The sequence below is a fragment of the Macrotis lagotis genome, chromosome 3 (genome assembly GCF_037893015.1).
Source record: "Macrotis lagotis isolate mMagLag1 chromosome 3, bilby.v1.9.chrom.fasta, whole genome shotgun sequence".
Classification (NCBI taxonomy): Eukaryota; Metazoa; Chordata; class Mammalia; order Peramelemorphia; family Peramelidae; genus Macrotis; species Macrotis lagotis.
Window position 1 is genome coordinate 286,558,150 of NC_133660.1, and position 19,973 is coordinate 286,578,122.

The 19,973-nt window shown below is 50.9% G+C and overlaps 2 protein-coding genes across 2 annotated transcripts in view; one reads left to right on the plus strand and one right to left on the minus strand.

The window, feature by feature from the left end:
- The window catches only part of FADS3 (fatty acid desaturase 3), a 29,567-nt gene extending 13,986 nt beyond the window's left edge, over nt 1-15,581 (plus strand). The window contains exons 2-12 of the mRNA XM_074231659.1: nt 539-649; nt 1,548-1,745; nt 3,478-3,579; nt 4,357-4,479; nt 5,123-5,183; nt 8,253-8,329; nt 8,799-8,896; nt 10,203-10,299; nt 11,682-11,761; nt 12,142-12,267; nt 12,699-15,581. Of these exons, the coding sequence (XP_074087760.1) occupies nt 539-649; nt 1,548-1,745; nt 3,478-3,579; nt 4,357-4,479; nt 5,123-5,183; nt 8,253-8,329; nt 8,799-8,896; nt 10,203-10,299; nt 11,682-11,761; nt 12,142-12,267; nt 12,699-12,750 (1,125 nt within the window). The 3' untranslated portion in view covers nt 12,751-15,581. The remainder of the gene's footprint in view (nt 1-538; nt 650-1,547; nt 1,746-3,477; nt 3,580-4,356; nt 4,480-5,122; nt 5,184-8,252; nt 8,330-8,798; nt 8,897-10,202; nt 10,300-11,681; nt 11,762-12,141; nt 12,268-12,698) is intronic.
- An 899-nt stretch (nt 15,582-16,480) lies between these two features.
- The window catches only part of FADS2 (fatty acid desaturase 2), a 36,137-nt gene continuing 32,644 nt past the window's right edge, over nt 16,481-19,973 (minus strand). The window contains exon 12 of the mRNA XM_074231320.1: nt 16,481-19,802. Coding sequence (XP_074087421.1) covers nt 19,751-19,802 — 52 coding nt within the window. The 3' untranslated portion in view covers nt 16,481-19,750. The remainder of the gene's footprint in view (nt 19,803-19,973) is intronic.

Below are 19,973 nucleotides of genomic sequence, written 5' to 3' on the forward strand. Positions count from 1 at the left end.
ATAATTTGGAGTGGAGCTATCACTGTCCCATTCAGAGGAAAAGGGCCTCCAAAAATCCAGAGAGATTTGCTGAAAAAGTTGTCCATGATAGCTAATTCGATTTTCAAAGGGAAGTAATGGGGAGGGTTGACAATAGCATGTCAATAATTTATGTTTACACTTTTGCTTTATGGTCATCTATCATTAAATTAAATGCTTACTACATTCTAAAGACTGGGGATGAAAAGAAAGGCAAAAGCCACTCCCTTGCCCTCTAAGAAATCATAATCTAATCGGGGAGGTATGCAAAAGCAACCAGTTTAAATGATGATAAAGCTTCACATTCTGAGTTTGTTGTAAAGCAGGGTTCACCTGCACTGCTCTGGTCCTTATTCCTGCCTCAGGTTTCAGAACTGGTGACCCAGGTTGGCTGCCAAGAAAATGGAGAAGAATCAGGACTGGGACAGGCCTGTTGGGCTAGGGCAGCAATGGCAGACGTCCTGTTGACCTCTCCCTTTGGTTCTCTATGACCATCCATGCAATTCTTCTCCCCACCCAGGATGCTTTCCACGCCTTTCACCAGGACCTGAGTTTTGTGAGGAAGTTCTTGAAGCCTCTGCTGATTGGGGAGCTGGCCCCTGGAGAGCCCAGCCAGGACAGACAGCAAAATGTGAGTTAAGATCTCCTCCCACAGGGCAGGAGGCACCCCAACAGACAATCAAGTGTTAACCAATCTCAGAGTCTGACTTTATCCCTCCATGGCCCAGATAGCTTCCATAGCTTCCCATTACATTGTGGGATCTTGGGGAAACCTGAGAGATTGCCCAGTCAGGCTGTCTCATTTAACAGATGGGAAACTAAGGCCCCGGGCCATATGGGAAGGGAGCCGCCCAAGAGGCTTCAAGGACCAGTCCAGTCCATGTTCTTTACTTTTGCCATTCCACATTGGCTGCCTTAGATGGGAATAAGGGTCTCCTAGACAGTCTCAGTCCTGAAGGATGGAGTGAGATGCTGAATGGGACAGAGCTTCTAGAAAAGCCCTCGGTGAATCACACTCACCGAATGTTCATTGAATAGACTAACGGATGAATGAGAAGTCCTCTATAGATGAATGGCCCCTGTTTGTTTAATTGCTTCTTTGCTGACGTCCTCTGGACCATTCTCAGCACTTCTTCAGATGGTGAGGTGGAAACAGTACTGGATTTGGAAGATTCTCCTGGAGGCCTCAGTTTTCTCATCCATAAAATGGGACATTTGTGTGTAGACATGATCTTGGGATTTCTGGCATCTCTGAGGTTATCCAATCTCTCCCTGAAGTAGGAGTCCCCTTTACAAGAAGGCCACAAGGTGGCTGGTTACACTCTAGAGATCCCTTTCACTCCATAGAAAAAAAGCTCATGGGAGATGAGAGAGCATCCAGAGGTCCCCAAATATCTTTAGGGTGCTATAGTTATCTTCTTCCTTCTTGGTCAGGAAGTTGTGTTGGGTCCCCAAGTAAGGACTGGGGAGGAGACTCAGGACCCTGATTTAGCTTTGGGACAGACTCACCCCTCCCCTCTCCCCATCAGGAGCAGTTGATTGAGGATTTCCGAGTCCTGCGCAGGACTGCAGAGGACCTGAAGCTGTTTGAGGCCGACACAGAGTTCTTCTCCCTAATCTTGGGTCACATCCTGCTTATGGAGGGGCTGGCCTGGCTGGTGATCTACCTTCTGGGCACTGGCTGGGCACCTACCATCCTCGCTGCTGTAGTGCTGGCTGTCTCCCAGGTGAGCGACCCCGAGGGGTCACAGAACATGGGAATCTGCTTGGACCTCAAATCGGCTGTCAGGCATCCTTGATAATTGAGATATGATTGCAGGAAAGCAGCCCGCCATTTTGTATGACAGATTGGACGGGGATCCTGAAAATATTCAGTTTTGCCGAATGTTGGTTAATCCAAAAAAGAAATAACCATATGGTGTTCACGGGGACGGGGGCTATGACTGGATGGCCATCCCAGAGTAGACCCTTCTGCATCCCTTATTCCCTTGTCTTTATCTTTTGCCTTAAGTGAGGTTTCTTCTGTCTGGCGTTGCCTTGAAGACCCCCCACCTTGAATTCACACTATGGTCTCCAGGGGTTCCTCCCTCTTCTTCCTCTTCCTGGTGTAATCAGATTTCCAGATTGTGAAGTGGAAAAAGAGGAGGGAATGAAAAGAAGGGTGAGCAAACCCTTTTATTGCCACCCGGGCCCAGAGGTCTCACCCACCTCTTACCAAGGCAAAATCAGATCAAGACAAATCTGGTCCTGAAATGTCTTCAATGGCTCCTGATGGTGAAAGAACAAGCCTAAACTATTTGTCTGGCATTCAAGGCCCTGAGCAATCACAAAAGGGTAGTTACTTACTTGTCCAACCTACTTATCTTATCCTTTCCCTGTTTGAAGACCCAGGGCAGCTGGGAAGAGGATTTGCCTGGGAATCAGGAAGACCTGAATTCAAATCCTACCTCTAATACTGACCCTGGGCAAGTCATTTCTCTGGGCCTCAGTTGGCTTCTTTGTAAAATAAAGATGCTGGCCTAGATGAGCCCTGAGGTGCCCTATCCCTCTAGAAGACGAGAGTTATGACCTCTTACTTCTGTGGTCCTTCCCTGCATGCTGGTAACTGAGTTGTTATTTCATAGCCCACAATTATAAAGGAATTTATAAAGTTTTGCAGTTTCTGTTAACTCCCTTGAGCCTCATAACAAATTTGTGAGGTCAGGGCTATTATTGTCCCAATTTACAAATGAGGAAACTGAGGCCAAGAGCCCCAGAATCTCCCAGTTGCCAGTGTGTGTGGCAATGCCAGTCTTTCTTTTCTTTTTAAGATTTGAAATATTCATTTTTCTCCATCATTTATTTTCACCATTCTGTTCATCCCCAGGAGTGATCCTACCCCCCTACATAACTAAAAAACCCTTTGCTTCCATTTGAGGCAAATATCTTTTAAAAATTGGAATTGGTTGATAAATAAACTTTGTACTCCTTTTAGTCTCCTTAGTTATCTCCTTTTTTTCCTTCACTAGACCTTAATATCTCCTCTTTTACTGGACCATTTGGAGCCTTGGGCATTGCCATTTGACCTGTCATTGCAGGGTTTTTTGCAAGTCAATGGGGTTAAATAACTTAATGCAGGTCTTTCTGACTCTATCCACTAGGCAACTCTACCTGTAATATGCAGGTCTTTTTTTTTTTTTCTCCTTGGGTTAACCTCCATCCCTTCCTTGAAGGCTTAGCTTGGGTGCCGCCACCCTGATTGCCCAGCCAAAGTGATCTGTCCCTCCTCAGATCTCTCTAGAGCCCTTTGTCTGGGTCTTCCCTTCATCCTCATCATTCTCTACCTCGTCTCCTACATAGGTGTCTCTGTGCCACCTCCCATTTCCTCCCTGTTGGGTCTGTTTGCCTCAACTTGCACAGGCCTCACACCCAAGAGCTTAACAAGGCTTTGCCAGTTGCCTCTCTTGCATCTCTCCCCAGGCTCAGTGCTGGTGTCTGCAGCATGACCTCGGACATGTCTCTGTCTTCAAGAAGTCCAGGTGGAACCATGTGGCCCAGCAGTTTGTGATGGGACAGCTGAAGGTAAGGGCTGGGACTGGGAGAGGGGAGTCGAGGTCACCTATTCCTCTTTCCCCCAGGAAAATCAGAGTACCCATCCTTTGGAGCTTGGGGAGATGACCAGGCAGAGGGTAAAGGTGCCCCACTTCGACTTTAGGAAGCCTTGTTTGGTGCCCGCTAATTCATTCTATTAACTTGGGTGAAAAATGAAGTGGAGGAGAGATTGGGTCTGGATGTAACCATTCAGGGGATGACCTAAGCTCCTCTCCATATCTAGCAGTAAATGTTCCAAGGTCCCTCCAACTCGTCCTTTGTTCTCAGGGCCTTCCTGACTCTGGCCATGTTCTAAGGTCTTCCAGATCCTACATTCTATGTTCTTTGTTCCCAAGTCCTTCCTCACTCCGGCATCCCATGTTCTAAGAACGCTTCTATTTCTAACTCTCCGTTCTAGGGTCCCTCCCAGCTCTAACATTCTGCCCTATGGTCCCTCCTAGCTCTGACATATGACAATTCCATAATTAAACACCAAGGGTTCATCTGTGCTGGAGGCAGAATCGCCACTAAAGGAGTCTGTTCCTAGTTGGGCAATGGAAGAGGAAGAGGAGGACAAGAGCCCCAGACCCTTGGACATCCTGACTGGGTCTCATGAGGATGGCCCCGGCTTGCTTGGGGAGGGTGTCCAACCATGAGCTCACTTGACGGTCCTGTCTGGGTGTTTTGGAGCCTGTGATCAGATGGGGGCCCTCGGGTCCCAGCTCCTTCCTTTCCACCCCCGCTCTACAGCCTCCTCTCATTCCACAGGGTTTCTCAGCCCACTGGTGGAACTTCCGTCACTTTCAGCACCACGCCAAGCCTAACGTCTTCCACAAGGACCCAGACGTGACGGTGGCCCCTGTTTTTCTCCTGGGAGAGTCGTCAGTGGAGGTATTGGCAGAGCACCCCATGCCATCAGGGAGGCCCTCCAGCCTCTGGAGGGAGAGGGAGGAGGTGACCAGAGCTCAGACTCTGTGGTCCTCATGACTCCTCCAAGCCAGTTCAGGGAGGAGGGGGACCCCCTTTGCTTTGTTCACCAACTGGAGACTCAACTCAGGAGAGACACAGGTTTAGGGTTGGGGAGAGAGATTCTCTAGCGGATCCAAGGGGCTTCATTCTGTTCCATCCCCTACCTGCCCTACTGCCCAGGCCTCCTCATCTTGGTCATAGACCCGCCTCCCTAACCCCAGTCATGGACAGGGCTCCAGTCCTAACCATGCTCAGCACCCCTGACCCAGAGCACAGGCGAGACACAGGATCAGAAGGTCCCTGTCCAGGAGGACACATGAAGGTGCAATGGGAACAATGCTATCCCTGCTGGGAGAAAACTAAGTCAGGAGGTGGGTCCTGCTAATCTACTTGTAAAGAAAGAATGTGACGTGTATGAATGGGGACAGGCAGCCCCTCGCATCTGGCCACCATAGGACCAAAGCAGCTGTCACTGGGGGATTTTACCATCTAAGACTCACAGGAAAAGCTTCCCACATTTCCAGGTCATTCTTCCCTGCTAACCCAGCTCTTCCCTTTCCTCCAGTATGGCAAGAAGAAGCGGCGGTACCTCCCCTACAACCACCAACACCAGTATTTCTTCCTAAGTGAGTACTCCATTTCCCTGGGACTCCTACACCCACCTGGCTATCTGCCTTCCTGGGACCTTAGGACCTGGGGCTAGATGGGGCCTTGAACAAAGGAATGGGTGCCCTAGTCTCACTGGGTTTGCTGATGATCCCAGACTGAAAAGGAGAGTTAAGACTCCGGATGAGAGAGTCACTATCTAAAACTGGGGGGAGAGGGAGGGGAGGGAAGGAAACACACCTACCATGTACAGTGTGCTTTCCAAAAGTGATCTCATCGGATCCTTGCAACAGCTCTGGGAGGTAAGTGCTATTGTTCTTTTACGATTTTGCATTTTACAGTTGAGAAAACGGAGGCAGGCAGAGATGAAGCAATTGGCTCAGGGTCATATAGCTAGTCAGTACCTGAAGCCAGACTTGAACTCGGCTTTTCTGGACTCCAGGTCCAGAGCATCATACAGTCAAGCTTCAATCTAAACACAGGGCACTGTGTCAACTTGGACACAAGAAAACAGCTTTGCAAGTATAAGATAGGGAAGAATGCTTATCCAGCAGTCGTTCTGAAAAAGATCTGAGGGTTTCAGTGGGTCACAAGCTCAATCTGAGTCAGAGTGAGTTGGAGCAGCCAAGAAAGTTCATGGGCTAATCTGAGCTGCATTCTCTCCTGTCCTCTCCTGTCCTCTCCTGTCCTCTCCTCCCCTCCCCTCTCTGTTTTCCTCTCTCTGTGTCCCCCAACCCCTCCACCAATGCGCCTTCTCTGTCTCCTTTACCAAACCCTCCTCCAAATCACACTAGAAGGGCCCTGCCTCAGAGTTCAGTGCAGTACTCTTCTCTCTTCTCTCTGTCTATGCTTCACTTGGGAATCTTAGCAGCTCCCATGAATTTATCTTTTCTGTGGGGATGATTCAAATCTACGTTTTCTGCCCCAAACTCTCTGCTGACCTCCAAACTCACCTCTCCAACAGCAAATGAATGTCCAGAAGACATCTTAAACTCAACAAGTCCAAAACAGAAGCCATTATCTTTCCCCCCAAACCCTCCCTCTTAACATAAGGGTGCTCCATCCTCCCAGTCCACCCCCAGGCTCATGACCTAGGATTCATTCTTGCCTCCTTACATTAGCTCACCCCCCTATATTTGCTCTTTGACTTTATCTTTGCAATAGCTCTCCAATATTTCCCCTTCTCTCCTTTGACTGTGCCCCATCCTGGTTCAGATGTCACCCCTCACCCCTGGACTATTGCAAAGACTGCTTAGGAGAGGTGTTACCTGCCTCCAGTCTCTCCCCACTCCACTCAGTCACCGAACATGGCTGTTCTGATCACATTATCCCTTACTTAGGAAACTCCAGTGACTCCCTATCATCTCCAGGATCAAATAAAAAGTATTCTGTGTGGCATTCAAAGCCCTAGATAACCCAGTCCACTCCTCCCTTGCCAGGCTTCTTAAGCCTTACCCTTACCATGTACTTTTCAATCCAGTGGCATCAGACTCCTGGCTGTTCTTTTTTTTTTTTTTTTAATGTTTTTGCAAGGCAATGGGGCTAAAGTGGCTTGCCCAAAGCCACACAGCCAGGTCATTATGAAGTGTCTGAGGTCGGGTTTGAACTCAGGTCCTCCTGACTCCAGGGCCAGTGCTCTATCCACTGCACCACTTAGCCACCCGTGACTGTTCTTCTAACAAGTCACTCTGGGCTTCTAGAAATTTCTTCTCCCTCTTACACCCTATGCCTGGAAGGCTCTCCCTCCTTATCTCTGCCTCCTGAGCTCCCTGACTTCTTGATGGTTTTTTTTGGGGGTGGGGTTGCAAAGCAATGGGGTTAAGGGACTTGCCCAAGCTCACACAGCTAAGTAATCATTAAGTGTCTGAGGTCGGATTTGAACTCAGGTCTTCCTGACTCCAAGGCCAGTGCTCTATCCACTGCACCACCTAGCTTCCCTGCCCTGACTTCTGTTAAGACCCAACTCAAACCTCATCTTCTAGAGGAAGCTTTCCTCAATCCCTCTTACTCCTAATACTTTCCTCTCTGAATTATTTCCTATGCTGCCAACAGTCTTTCTCTAGAGCCCATCATTTTCTGCATGTTGTCTCCTCCATTGGACTTTTACACTCTTTTTGTAACCCCAGCAAGTAGCACAGGAGTTTAAGACATAGAAGGGGCTTAAGAAATTGTTGACTGAGAAGAGAAGGCTAGGGGCCTGAAGAGAAGGGGGAAGGGGCCTGAAAGGATGTCACATGAGAAGAATTAGGTTTGTCCTGCTTGGCCCTAGAAAGCAGAACTAGGAGCAGCATCAGTAGGTGACACCAGCTCATCCAGGATGTCATGGAGCCTAGGGATTCCTGAAGTGTGGGGGCTGCTCCAAGTCCTGCCGACTCTCCAGTGATGGGATTCTCTGGTGGTTCAGTCTCTGAGCATGGTTCAAAGGAAGACACCAGGTCCAACAAGGGCTATAGAGTTAACCAAGGCCACTCCTGTTGTAGTGCAGAGCAGAGATTCGAACCCATGTCCTCTCAAAAGCTGAAATTGCATTCAGAGACCTGGCTCTGCCATTATTGTTGGCCTTGGGTGAAGCATTTCCCTTTTTTGGACTTCTGTTTCCCCACCCAGCAAATAACAGCAGCCTGCACTTCAATAGCTACTCAGAGCCTCACGAGACTTGTCATTCCACCCATCTTAGAGAGGGCGAAAGAGGCTCTGAGTGTCGCAGTGATTTGCCCAAGGATGCAGAGCTTGGGAGCTTTCAGAGTAAGATCCAGATCCAGACCTTCTGGAACCTGAGTCTAGAACATGACATTTGAAAGAAAGGGCAAGGCTCAATGAGATCTCTTGGGGTTCTTTGTTCTATGTTCCGGCTACCTTTAATGAATCCTTTTCTGCCTTCCCCAAAAGGGGAACTCAGTCTATCTTTCCTCTAATAACCCTTCCAGTTCTCCCTGGGCCTCAGTTTCCTTGTTTGTAAAATGTGGCTGTTGGACTGAATGCTTTTGAAGGTCCCTTGGAGCTCTGAATCTCCACCCCAACTCAGCTAACGTATCTCTGGAGTGGGGCTGGGGGCCCTCCCCCTGACAGTCTCTGTTCTTCCTTCACAGTTGGGCCACCCCTCCTCACGCTGGTGAATTTTGAGGTGGAGAACCTGGCCTATATGCTAGTGTGCATGAGGTGGACGGTGAGTTATGGGCCAGGGGTGGTCCTGGGGGAAGATGGTGAGGGAGGAGGCAGAGATGGGGCTGTGTGTGTGTGTGTGTGTGTCTGTGCATGTGTGTGTGTGTGTGTGTGTGTGTGTGTGTGTGTGTGTCTGTGCATGTGTGTGTGTGTGTGAGTGTGACACAGAGACTGAGAGTCAGAGACAGAGACAGAGACACAGAGAGAGACAGAGATGAAGAGACAGGCAGAGGATGCTCCAGGAAATGAGGGAGAAGACGGGTGAGACCAAGCAAGCCCTGGGAGCTGCTCCCCACTCACCCCTTCTGTTGCTGGTGCCCGTTCCAGACTCGTCTCTCTGAGTGGGAGGAAAGCAGGAGAGGAGGAAGGGGGGTGTCAGGATGGGGGCAGAGGAGGGGGAAGGGCAGGAGGGGGGAGGGGAGGCAGGAGAGGATGGGGAGGACTAAGGTCCCGCTGGCTCCCCCTCTCCCTAGGACCTGCTGTGGGCCATGAGCTTTTATGTCCGCTTCTTCACGTCCTACGCCCCCTTCTACGGCCTCTCAGGCACCCTGCTCCTCTTTGCTTCAGTCAGGTACGTCCTCAGGATACGAAGCTCCAAAGCCGGGCCTGCCCTCAGAGGGCTCCCCACCTGCTGGGGAGCCAGGGTGCCCTAAGTGTTACCTGTGGGGAAACTAGAGCACACATGGGAAGTGATCCCAGAAAGCCTGGGGGGGGGGGGGTTGCCGACCAGTTAGGATTCTCCCCAAGGTGGGATCCAAGCAGGAGCAGCAGCACAGACATGGGGGGAGGACGGGACAGGCTGGGCAGAGGCGCAGTCAGAGAGGGGGCATCATAGTCTAGGGACACAACAAAAAGCCAGGGTGGATGGATCTTAGAGAGGAGAAAGGGGAGAAAGACCGGAAAGGCAGAAAGAGTCCTAATTGCCCACAGAAGACTTTGAACCTAGAGGAACTGGGGAGCCCCAAGAAGTTACTGAGCAGGAGAAGGACATGATCACATATGTGAGTGAGGAAAATCTTTTGGCAGGTCCCAGGGCCCCAGAAGCCAACATTTCACACCCCTCTGGTCCTGCCTTGCTTGCCCAGCTGCCCCTAGATCTATCTTGATGCCACCTTCCCAAACCCCAGCTTTCCGTTTTCTCCTAATGGCAAAGACAGCTGCCATTTCTAAAGGTTTACAAAGCTCTTCTCTCCCCCACTTCTGCACCCCATCCCCAACTCATCCTGTGAGGCAGATAGTTCAGGTACTCCTGGCCCCATTTTACAGATGAAGAAACTGAAGTTTAATGGGAGCAAGTACTAAGTGACAGAGTTGGGATTGCAACCTACTTCTCTGGGCTCCCAATCCACCAGTGTTCCTTCTCCTGCAATCCAAAGATCATGAAACCTGGAGCCTGGGGACCTGGATTCCAATTTTGTTTCTGAAGCCTACTTTCTGAGTGACCTTGGGCAAGTCACTCAACTTCGGGAGTGGATTTGGCGGCTTCAGTGGCTCCTCCCAGCTCACCATCTGTGATCCTCCAAATTAGAGCCAGAAGTGAGCTGAGTGGTCATTGGGACCCCAATGCCCTCATTCTGTGGATGGTCCCAAGCTCCATAAATGCTAGTGGACTTGGCAGGACTTGAATGCCCTGCTTCTTGCTCCATGTTGTCCTGCCAGGCAGCATCCTCATCCATAGCCCCTTAGGGCTATCTTCCCTTAGAGCTGAAAGCCTTTGGACCCCAATGTCTTTGGCAACAGAACTTCTGCCAGTGGGCACTGCTCTCTGCTGCCCCCTACCTTCCTTACTTGGTCTGACTCTCCAAGGACACCCCCGACCAGGGCTTTCCCTGGCAAATGATTTTGGCAAAGCAGTGCCCATTTCCCTTCTTCTCCAGGGTCTTGGAGAGTCACTGGTTTGTGTGGGTCACTCAGATGAATCACATTCCCAAGGAAATTGGCAGCGAGAAACACAGAGATTGGATCAGCGCCCAGGTGAGAACTTGGGGCTGAGATCAGAGTGATGCAAAGGGAAGACTGGGACGTGGGAGAGCAGTCAGGAGGGTGTGAGTGACTCTGGGAGGCCTCTATGTCCTGGGGACACCTTCAAGACAGAAAGTCCCCTCAAAGATGGGGCCCCTGGCTGCATCTAGAAGCTGTATAGAAGGGTTTGAGAGCCCAGGGGCTGGGGGGGGGATCTCCCATGGCATGCCCCTTCTCATTCACATTTCTGTGGTACTTGGGCCCTTACAAATGTGAAGAGGCTTTTGTTAAATCTAGAATTTTTATTAAAACTGGTTCTTTATTGAAGGTAACACTATTGTAAGCCTTGCAAAGATGGATAGACAGGTAGGGAGGTAGGTAGATATAGATATAAATGATGGATGGATGGATGGATGGATGGATGGATGGATGGATGGATGGATGGATGGGACAGACAAAAACAGATGGCTAGATAGAGACATAAAGATAGATGATAGAAATGTAGAGATAGAAATAGATAAAAAGATAGAGCTAGATAGTAGATGGATAGTAAGATGGAGACAGCTAGAGAGATAGGAAGAGGGAGATAGATATAAATGATAGCTATTAGATGAATAGAGATAGAAATAGAAAAAAGATAAGTCAAAAGAAAGAAATAGGAAGACAGATGAATAGGTAGAAAGATAGATATAGATAGAAAGATGGATATTGATAGATGGATAGCTAGGTAGGTAGATACAGATGGATGATAAATGGCTAGATGAATACAGATAGAGCTAGAAAGAAAGAGAGGTAGAGACAGAAATAAGGCTATAGATATAGAGATAATAGATAGACAGACAGACAGACAGACAGGCAGACACACAGACAGGCAGATAGACAGACAGCTAGATATAGATGATGAATGGAAGGAAGGATGGCTAGATGGCTAGATATGTATCTACACAACACACATATATAATATGCATATGTAATATATGTATATATATATATATATGTTTATATTATGACTTGGCCAGGGTCACCCAGCTAATAATTTAGTTCTAATATAAATGGATACCCCCAGGCTATTCCCTATATGGCTGGCCTCCCTGATTCTAGGTCCAGAGCCCCATTCACTGCGCCACCTAGTGGCCTTCACAAACCACTTTCCTCTCAACTATAAGGTAGTGAAAGCATTACTGTCCCAATTTTACAGATAAGGAAACTAAGGCCAAGAGAGGGGAGGTCACTTAGACGGGAAGAAAGGGACAGGGCCTGCCCCTGGAACCCAGACCCCAAGCCTCCCAGTCCAGGGCTTGCCTTGTCCTGCACAACAATGCCCCCATTGGGGCGGTGCCCTGGGGGCTAGGAGAGCCCCTGTCTGACCTTGCCACCCTGGGCACTCCCCACAGCTGGAAGCCACCTGTAATGTGAAGCAATCCCTCTTTAATGACTGGTTCAGCGGCCATCTCAACTTCCAGATTGAGCACCAGTGAGTCAGGGTGTGACTTGGGAAGGGTTTGGGGTGGTCTGGAACTGGAGTTGGTGCAAATGATTTTTTTTAAAAAAGTGATGGATCTGGAGTCTGGACCCTTGGGTTCAAATCATTCCTGTTACTTTCCACTTGCTGTGTTCCAGGAGTAGGGTGCAAGACTGAAGGGGAAATGAAGGCAGGTGGGTTGGGGTCCCAGGGTCCAAGCTTTAGTGGTGGAAGGCACCCGGTGGCCATCGAGGCCAGCCTCCTCATTTTACAGCTGAAGAAACTGAGGCCCAGGGAAGTTCCCCAGATAGTGACCTTCTGGGCCCGAGATGCTTGGGACCCCTGCCCTGTGATCTCCCTCAAGTCCACCTCTTCCCTCCTGGTTTTCCCAGCCTCTTTCCCACCATGCCTCGGCACAATTATCACAAGATCGCCCCCTTGGTGAAGTCGCTCTGTGTCAAACATGGGCTCAACTACGAGGTGAAGCCTTTTCTGAAAGCACTGATGGACATTGTTGGGTAAGATGCCTACTGTGTGCAGAGCCCTCGGCAGCTGGGGAGTTTACATGAGCCTGGGAACCTGCCTTCAAGATGCTTAGGGTCTAGGTGTCCTCCACTGGCCTTCTTAGTCCTGGCTTTGTGGGGTGCCCTGACATTTGCATCTGAAGTGCTGTCATAGGGGTGGGGTTCTAGACTTGTTCTTTAACCCCCAGAATAGAATTGGGACATAGGCTGGGGGTCTGAGAGGGCTCTCTGACTCAGAGCCAACTCGAAATGGCAAGAGCTGCCCCATAAAGATGCAGAGAAGCCCAGAGGATCATCAGTCCACTGCCCTACTGGCCATTTCTGACCAGCTTTTCCCAAAGGCTCTGGGGAAGGCGAGGTCTCCAGGCATGGGCCCCCCCTGCCATCACTCTCTGCTGGTAAAAATGACCCTTCCCCTTCCGCAGATCCCTGAAGAAGTCTGGAGATGCTTGGCTGGAGGCTTACCTCCATGAGTGAAGGTGCCTCGCTGGAGGGAGTCCAGGGCAACTTTACCATCTTGTGCCCTAGAAGGTGGGCATTCTGCCCCATCTGCACAGTGTGGGCCAAGTCTGAACCCCTTGAGTCGCCCCAACTCTCAGCCTTACACTCTGGCTGATTTTGGGGGGAGCTGGAGAAGGAGGTGAGTCCTTTGAGGATGGCAGGCATCTTTACAGAGCTCAGCCCTGGGCCAGCACAACATCTTCTCTGGGGCCTCCAGAGCCCTGGGCCCACCTGGGCCCACCTTGCTGGTCCTGAAGCTCCAGGCCCCGCCTGGAGAGAGCCCAGGGGACTCACCTGGGGGATGGGGGCTCAGGGCCAGCCCCTGCTGCAGAGGAGGAGACTCCAGGCTTCCTTCCTGGACCTGTTCTCCACCTGCGATTCCTTCTGGGCTCCAGTTCCTGCCTGGTTTGTGTGCACTATAGGTCCTTGATTAAAAACACACCAACAACCAGGACCCAGCTTTGGTCACTTGTGCTTTGAGTGAGTCTGCTCTGGCCTCAGTTTCCCTATCTGTAAAGTAGGAGAGCTCTGGCTACAGAGTCAGAAAGTGTGTGTGTATGTGTGTGTGTGTGAAGACTTGTTTCCCTTCCCCCATCCACCCCTGGCTACTTTCCCTCTGCTATTCTACATGTTAAAGGATCATAGGTTTAGAGGAAGAAGAAATTTCATAAATCTCATTTTACAACTGAAGAAACTGAGGTTCAATTTGTTCAAAATCACTCAGGAAGTAAGAGTAAGAGGTAGGATTAGATTTCAGGTCTCTGACTGCTGTGCCAGGCCTATTCTAAAACCTGGGCATGGGCAGAGAGGCTGGGATAGGTCTTGCCCATCCTCCTGGATTCAGAGAAGACTGGAAAGTGGGACCTGAGGCTGGCACAGCATCCTCTGGGCACAAGGGTGGGCATGGATTCCTCTTCTGTGGTCTCTGAAGTCCAAGTTGGTCCTTTCTTCCCTATTTGTTTTAGGGGTCCCCTGAGGTTATCAGCTGGCCGGGCTCGGGGTCCTCCTCTCCCAAGGCCCAGGCACTTGGGGAGTTTGAAAAGATCCTCAAAGTCCATAGAAAGTGAATCGCCAATGTGGGGTTCTCAGGCACTGGGACTGGAGCGGGCAGGGTTGAGTGGAGGCCAACCTGATGCTATCAGAACCCGCAGATCGGTGACCACCTTTTTGGACCAAGGCCTAGACTAGAGCATCATGGCTGCTGGACCCTGGCCACTGCTCTGATAACAGCCAGCCACTGGGTCTGACACTGGACGTCTCTAGAGGGAGACAGAGAGACGTAGGAAGAGACAGCTCAGAGAGACAAAGCAACTCCCCTGAACATCCCCACTCTGACCCTTTGCCCAGGCTGTGCCCTCCCATCTCCACCAAACCCCTCGCTTCCTTCAAGGCTCAATGTATGGGCCACATGTTACAAGAAGTCTGACCTGCTGCCCCCACTTCTTGGACCCCCTCCCTATTACTCTGTATTCCTTTACCTGTGCAGGCGCTGGTTCCTGCCGATTCTAGAATGGAAGGTCCTTGAGGATAGGGCCTGTTTTCATATTTTTACTTTGTGTTTCTGGGACCCTTTCTGGTGTATTTTGGGTGTCTGCTGAATAAATGAATGGATGGACGGATGGATGGATGGAAGGACTGAAGAAATAACAGATGGACTGACAGATGAAAAGAAGGAAGGATGGGTTGATGGAAGGAAGGAAGGAAGGAATAGAGAATAGACAGAGGCACAAATTACAGGAAGGGCCCTGAACCAAGCAGAACAGAAAATCGAGTCAACTGATAGTAAATAAGAATGGGAGAGAGAATGGGAGCTTGTAAGGATGAAGAAGACTTTCTGGAAGCTGAAAGGGGGAGAGGAAACCAGCTCCTTGGGGAGAGATGATTGGTCAAGTTACTATGGTTGGTTTCCCAAGCTTTTATCAAACACCTCCCCAACCCATGCTGGATAATGGTGACACAAAGATTGCCCACACACTGTTGGGAGAGAACCCCCCACACTTAGACACATGTGTATAAAATGAATAAAAAGAGAAGACAAAGTAGGAGCAGTTGTAGTCGTCAGGTGGACGGGTCCATCAGGAAGCTGGAGTGGACAGCTCCTCATGTTGGACTCATCCCCAGAGAGGGCCAAGGCCCCTGGCACCAGAGCCCAGGGAGCTATGCCCAGCCTTCCTCTTCCTCTTCCCCACACCTGACAGCCACCCCCATGAACTGGCTGAGTGCCCAAGAATACACCTGGCTGGAGGACATGCCGTCCTCTGATCTACCTGCCCTTCTCTCTCCAGTTTTCCTGGTCCTGAGGTCTCTGAGGACCGAGGACTGGGGTGCCTCTTGGAAGTCACTAGCACATGGAAGCCTTGCCCCCTTACCCACCTGTGAGCCCCTCTAGAGGAGGGTTCTAGGGCAGATGCTGCCTCTAGCTATCACCCAAATCAAACCACATCTTTTGATTTCCTCATCTGGAAAATCCATGGGGTTGGACTAGATGGGAAACGTCCAACATTCCCTATTCTAGGTTCTCTCCAGGCTCTTCCCAGCTCTGACAGTCCCTTATTCTAAGGCCCCTCCCAGTTCTAATAATCATCTTCGAAGGTCCATCCCAGCTCTGACAGTCCCTGTTCTAAGGTCTGATCCAGCTGGGTTCTGGGTTCTAAGGTTCCTCTGTGTTCTGGCACTCTAGTTTGGCATGACATTGGAGTCAAAGGTGAGAAACTTTTTCTTTTAGCCCATGTAGAACATGGCTCAGAGTGATAGGTATTTCATGGACCCCTAGCAGGGGAAGGGACCGCAAATGTGGCCTGGTTCGAGCCCTTTGTGGACTGTCTGCTGCCATTCCTGGGGCCCATGTCCTGCCAGGCTGTTAGATAGCTGGGGAGCGGTGGACCCCCCAAGTCTGACAACTGGGAGTAGTATTCCCATGCCTGTACTTGAACTTTTTTTTTTAGATTTTGTAAGGCAATGGGGTTAAGCGGCTTGCCCAAGGCCACACGGCTAGGTCATTATTAAGTGTCTGAGGCCAGATTTGAACCCAGGTCCTCCTGACTCCAAGGCCGGTGCTCTAACCACTGCACCACCTAGCCGCCCCGTACTTGAACCTTTAAACCCAGAACCAAGTGAGGCCCTGCCCCCCCCCACAGGCAAGAGAACCCTTTGGGGGCCTTGGCAATAATAGCCAAGAATCTTAGGTGCCTCCCTCTTGGGGGTGCTGATTGAGGCCCTAAGTTCATGTAGGAGAGCCCTAAGCAGGCAAGGAGGCAGCAAGGTGAAGGCATGGGCCTGGGGGCCAGAGCAGGGCCCCTCCCTTACAAGGGGCTGGGAGGGAGTTTTCAATGGTAACACCTGCCTGAGGACGGGGTGGGGTGGGGGTGGTAGGGTGCGGGCAGCCCGGAAGGAGAGGCTCCCAGAACAGGGGTGGGCGAGCACCAGAAACAAAGACTTGACATCACTCAGTCCAAGCTCGTCCAAGTGACTTGTCCAAGGTCCTAGGCAGGCAGAGTCGGCAGGCCCTGGCCCATCTCTGCTTCCCAAGCCAGGGACGAGGCGCCCAGGGCATCCCTGAGGGAGCCCCCGGCCGACCACCACCTCCCACCCGAGCCAGGTCATTTCAGGCCACTCTGCCCTCCCTCTTGTGGGCTTGGAGCACCCCCAGGCCGTGGCTCAGGCGTGGCCTACTTCCCAGAGGTTACATACCACCACCAGACCTGGGTTTAACACAAAAGGTCGATTTTTATTGAGTAACAAGAACACTAGAACAAAACGGGCCTTTTATTCAGTTCCAAAACATGGAGGAGGGGAGTGGAAAGCCATAAAAACTGCTTGTTCCCGAAGAATTTCGCCTCCATGGAGGCAAAGGGGGCAAGTGGCCCAAGGATGGGGGGCAGGAAAGGTCCCTTTACACGTAAGGAACATTCAGTTTACAACTACCACCGGGCAGGAAGGGCCCCCAGTAGACTGGCTAGGAGACAGGAGTGAGCTCCCACCCTTCGCCCCCCCCAGGTCAGCCGGACACCCCCGACCCCAGGCTGTGACCCCATGGACCTAAAAACTTCATTTCCACAGGAAGAACCAATTTGTTAGTAGGTTACAGTCATAGCCTCGGAGGGCAGAGATGGCAGGCCCTTCTCCCTTCCATCGCCCTGGGCTCCTGTTGGACCATCAGTTTCTTTGTCCTTTCTCCTTCCCTCCCCTTCTCAGACCTGTCCTCCTCCAACACAAACTCCTTTCCTCACTTTCTCCTTCCCAATCACTTCTCTGGGTCTGTCCCCTCATCTTCTAAACGTCCAGGTCACTGAGGTCTCTCCTGTAATCAGATGACCCACCTCTGACCAGTCAGACTCAGGCCTCACTTCCACGTTACCATGTCCAACCAGCCTGCCCCCACCCCCCAGCAGGCTGCGTCATTGGCAGGGGGTGGCGGGGACAGAGGGCCTGGAATAAGGCAGCCCTGGAGGATTTTTCTGGGAGACCCAAAGATCCCTCTATTGACAACAGCATACATTCTAATCCAGTTAAGACTTCTAAAGGGAATGCTACGGAGGGCGAATACTTCTAAGCATCATACCACACCTCTAGAATTGGGGGGGGGGTGTCACAGGGATGTGACCAGCTTAAATCTACTTCTTTCCCTCCATCTGTTCAGATAACTAAGGGGGAAGTCAAAGCACCCCAGTAGATAGGTTTGTGGGTCTCACACATCCTGCTCTAGGGGTAGCAAATGGAATTGGACATTTCTAAAGCAGAGGGGACATCTGCCACAGGATGGATAAAATCCTGTTCAGTGCAAGGAGGGGAAGAACTGGGAACCCCTCAGTCTCATCTCCCTTCTCTCCTGAAGCTTTTTAATAGGGTAAGGGTTGGTTGCTCCCCTGAGGTGCTCTCTCCATCTCAATAGTCGCTTTTTACCCTTTGAGGGACTTCCTCAAAGACTACAGCTAGAAACCATCCATCTCTACCTCCCAAACCTTTATCTTCCCTCTGAGACCCACTACTGGTCCCAGGATCAAAGGTGCCCTTTCCTGAGGCTTCTTTGAGCCACCCAGTTTAACACCAAATATAACAAGATTTCTCCTAGGACCAAGATGATGGTGACGGGGCTCTTCCTCAGTTGTGAACTGGAAAGGACAGACACGCCAAGGTTGGGGGGGACAACGATTGATAGATCACGCTGGTGCTTGTAGAAAAGGGAGAGCCTGGATACTGGACATGAGAAATCCAGTCCAATCCCTTCATTTAACAGAGGGGAAACTGAGGCCTGTGATGGGGGCAAAGTCTATACATGACCCTAGATATCCAAGGATGGGCAAAGGGAGACTCTAACCACTACCTCCTCCCCCAGTACGGGATCAGAGGGATTGTTTGCACTCTGGACTCCCCCCCTATAAAGTAGCCCCTCCCAGCATCTGGGTCAAAAAAGGAGAGCGTGGAGAATTTCCTCCCCAAATCTTAAGGCCACTGTGATACGTGACTGAGAGAAGCAGCTTGAGGCCAAAGGTTGTTCCTCCAAAGGCAGCTTGGTTGAGTTGAAATAGCAATGGATTTGGGGTCAGATAACCCTGCTGCACTCTTCATGACCTGTGTGATCTCAGGCAAGTCTTTCTGAGCCTCAGTTTCCCCACCTGTAAAAGCTGAGCTTGGACTCTCAGTAAGGTCTCCCCCCCCTTGTTCTCTTTCTAAATCTGTTCCTACAGGCAGGCATGAGAGTGGGGGCAGGGGAATCCTCACTTCAGGGTTGGGACACTGGTGTGGAGGTAGGAGAGCCTCCAGGGACCTTCAGAGGTGGGGGCAGGGGGCGGCTGAACAGCTACCTCAGCTGTCCATTAGATTCTGGGCATTCTCTGGCCCCCAGGATAATCTCCAAAGGCAAGTCCTAGGGCCTGATGACCTGGGGTGGGGGATACAGGGTGGGAAGTCGGGAGAGTTTAGACTTTTGGACCAGCTCTATCGGGAGGAGACAGCTAGTGATACTCTCAGGAGGAAAGGGGCAGCAGGCGTTTCTAATGGGAGGCCAGGCTGAGTTGGTCACAAGTTCAGAGGGTTCACAGAGGGAACCTTGGGGCTCCATCCAGCCCAATCTCTTCATTTGACAGAAGAAAATGAAACGTAAAGAGCTTTCTCAAGGTCACAAAGGTCACTGAGCTAGGATTTGAAGGCAGGTCTCCTGACATGGCATCGGGTGGTCTTCCTGCCACACCAGGCTGGTCCTCTGAGGGAGGCTCTCCAAGGCTTGGGTCCCAAGAACAAACCACATTTCAGGACAAATTAACTTCTCAGGTGTGTAAAATGGTGAATGGGGCAGAGGGATGAGCCTGGCAAGGCAGACCCCAAAGAGCAGGTTGGAGGGCTGGAGACACGGCAGAGACCCAGAGGCGAGGCAGAGGCCTCGAGGGCGGCCTGGTGACCGGAGACCACTCGGCTCAGAGAGGTGGGAGCCAGGGCAGGGTGAAGGAGGAGGGCAGCCTGCCATGGGAAGGCCAGAAACAAAAGCCAGGCTTGGCATGTGAAGAGGGGGGAGACCCAACGTGGCTCGGCTCCTAGGGACTCCACCAGCCAAAAGGGCCCATGGCGTCTCCTGACCACCACACCCCCACCCCCTGAGAACCGAGACACATCAGCCACTGCCAGATTCCAGGAAACTGGAGAAGGGAATTGTGCTGTGGAGAGAGAGAGAGAGAGAGAGAGAGAGAGAGAGAGAGAGAGAGAGAGAGAGAGAGAGAGAGAGAGAGAGAGGCAGAGACAGAGACAGAGACGCAGAGACAGAGAGAGGAAGAAAGAAAAAAGGGAGAAAATGAAGAGGGGGGAAAGGGAGAAAGAGACAGAGACAGGAGGAAGGAGAGGAGGCAGACAGGAAGGAGGTGTCAAAGGGGCTGTTGCAGGGTTTTCTGAAATGGCCCTAAGCCCTCCAGAAGGAGTGTGGGTTACCGGAACCCATCCGTGAAGCTCAGGCCCTGCTCCCCTTCCCCAAGATCCCTAGGGGGCTTCATTTGTGGAGGTAAGCATCCAGCCAGAGGTCTCCTGATTTCTTCAAGGACCTGTGGAGAGGAAGAAGAGGCCCTTAGGGTCACCAATCTAAGGAACTTTAAAAGGGATCTAGTGTGATAGATGGGGAAACTGAGGCTCAAGGAGAGGGGGGGAAAATATAGGCTATCTATACATATAAATATAAATATATATATGTATATATATAAATATAAATATATATA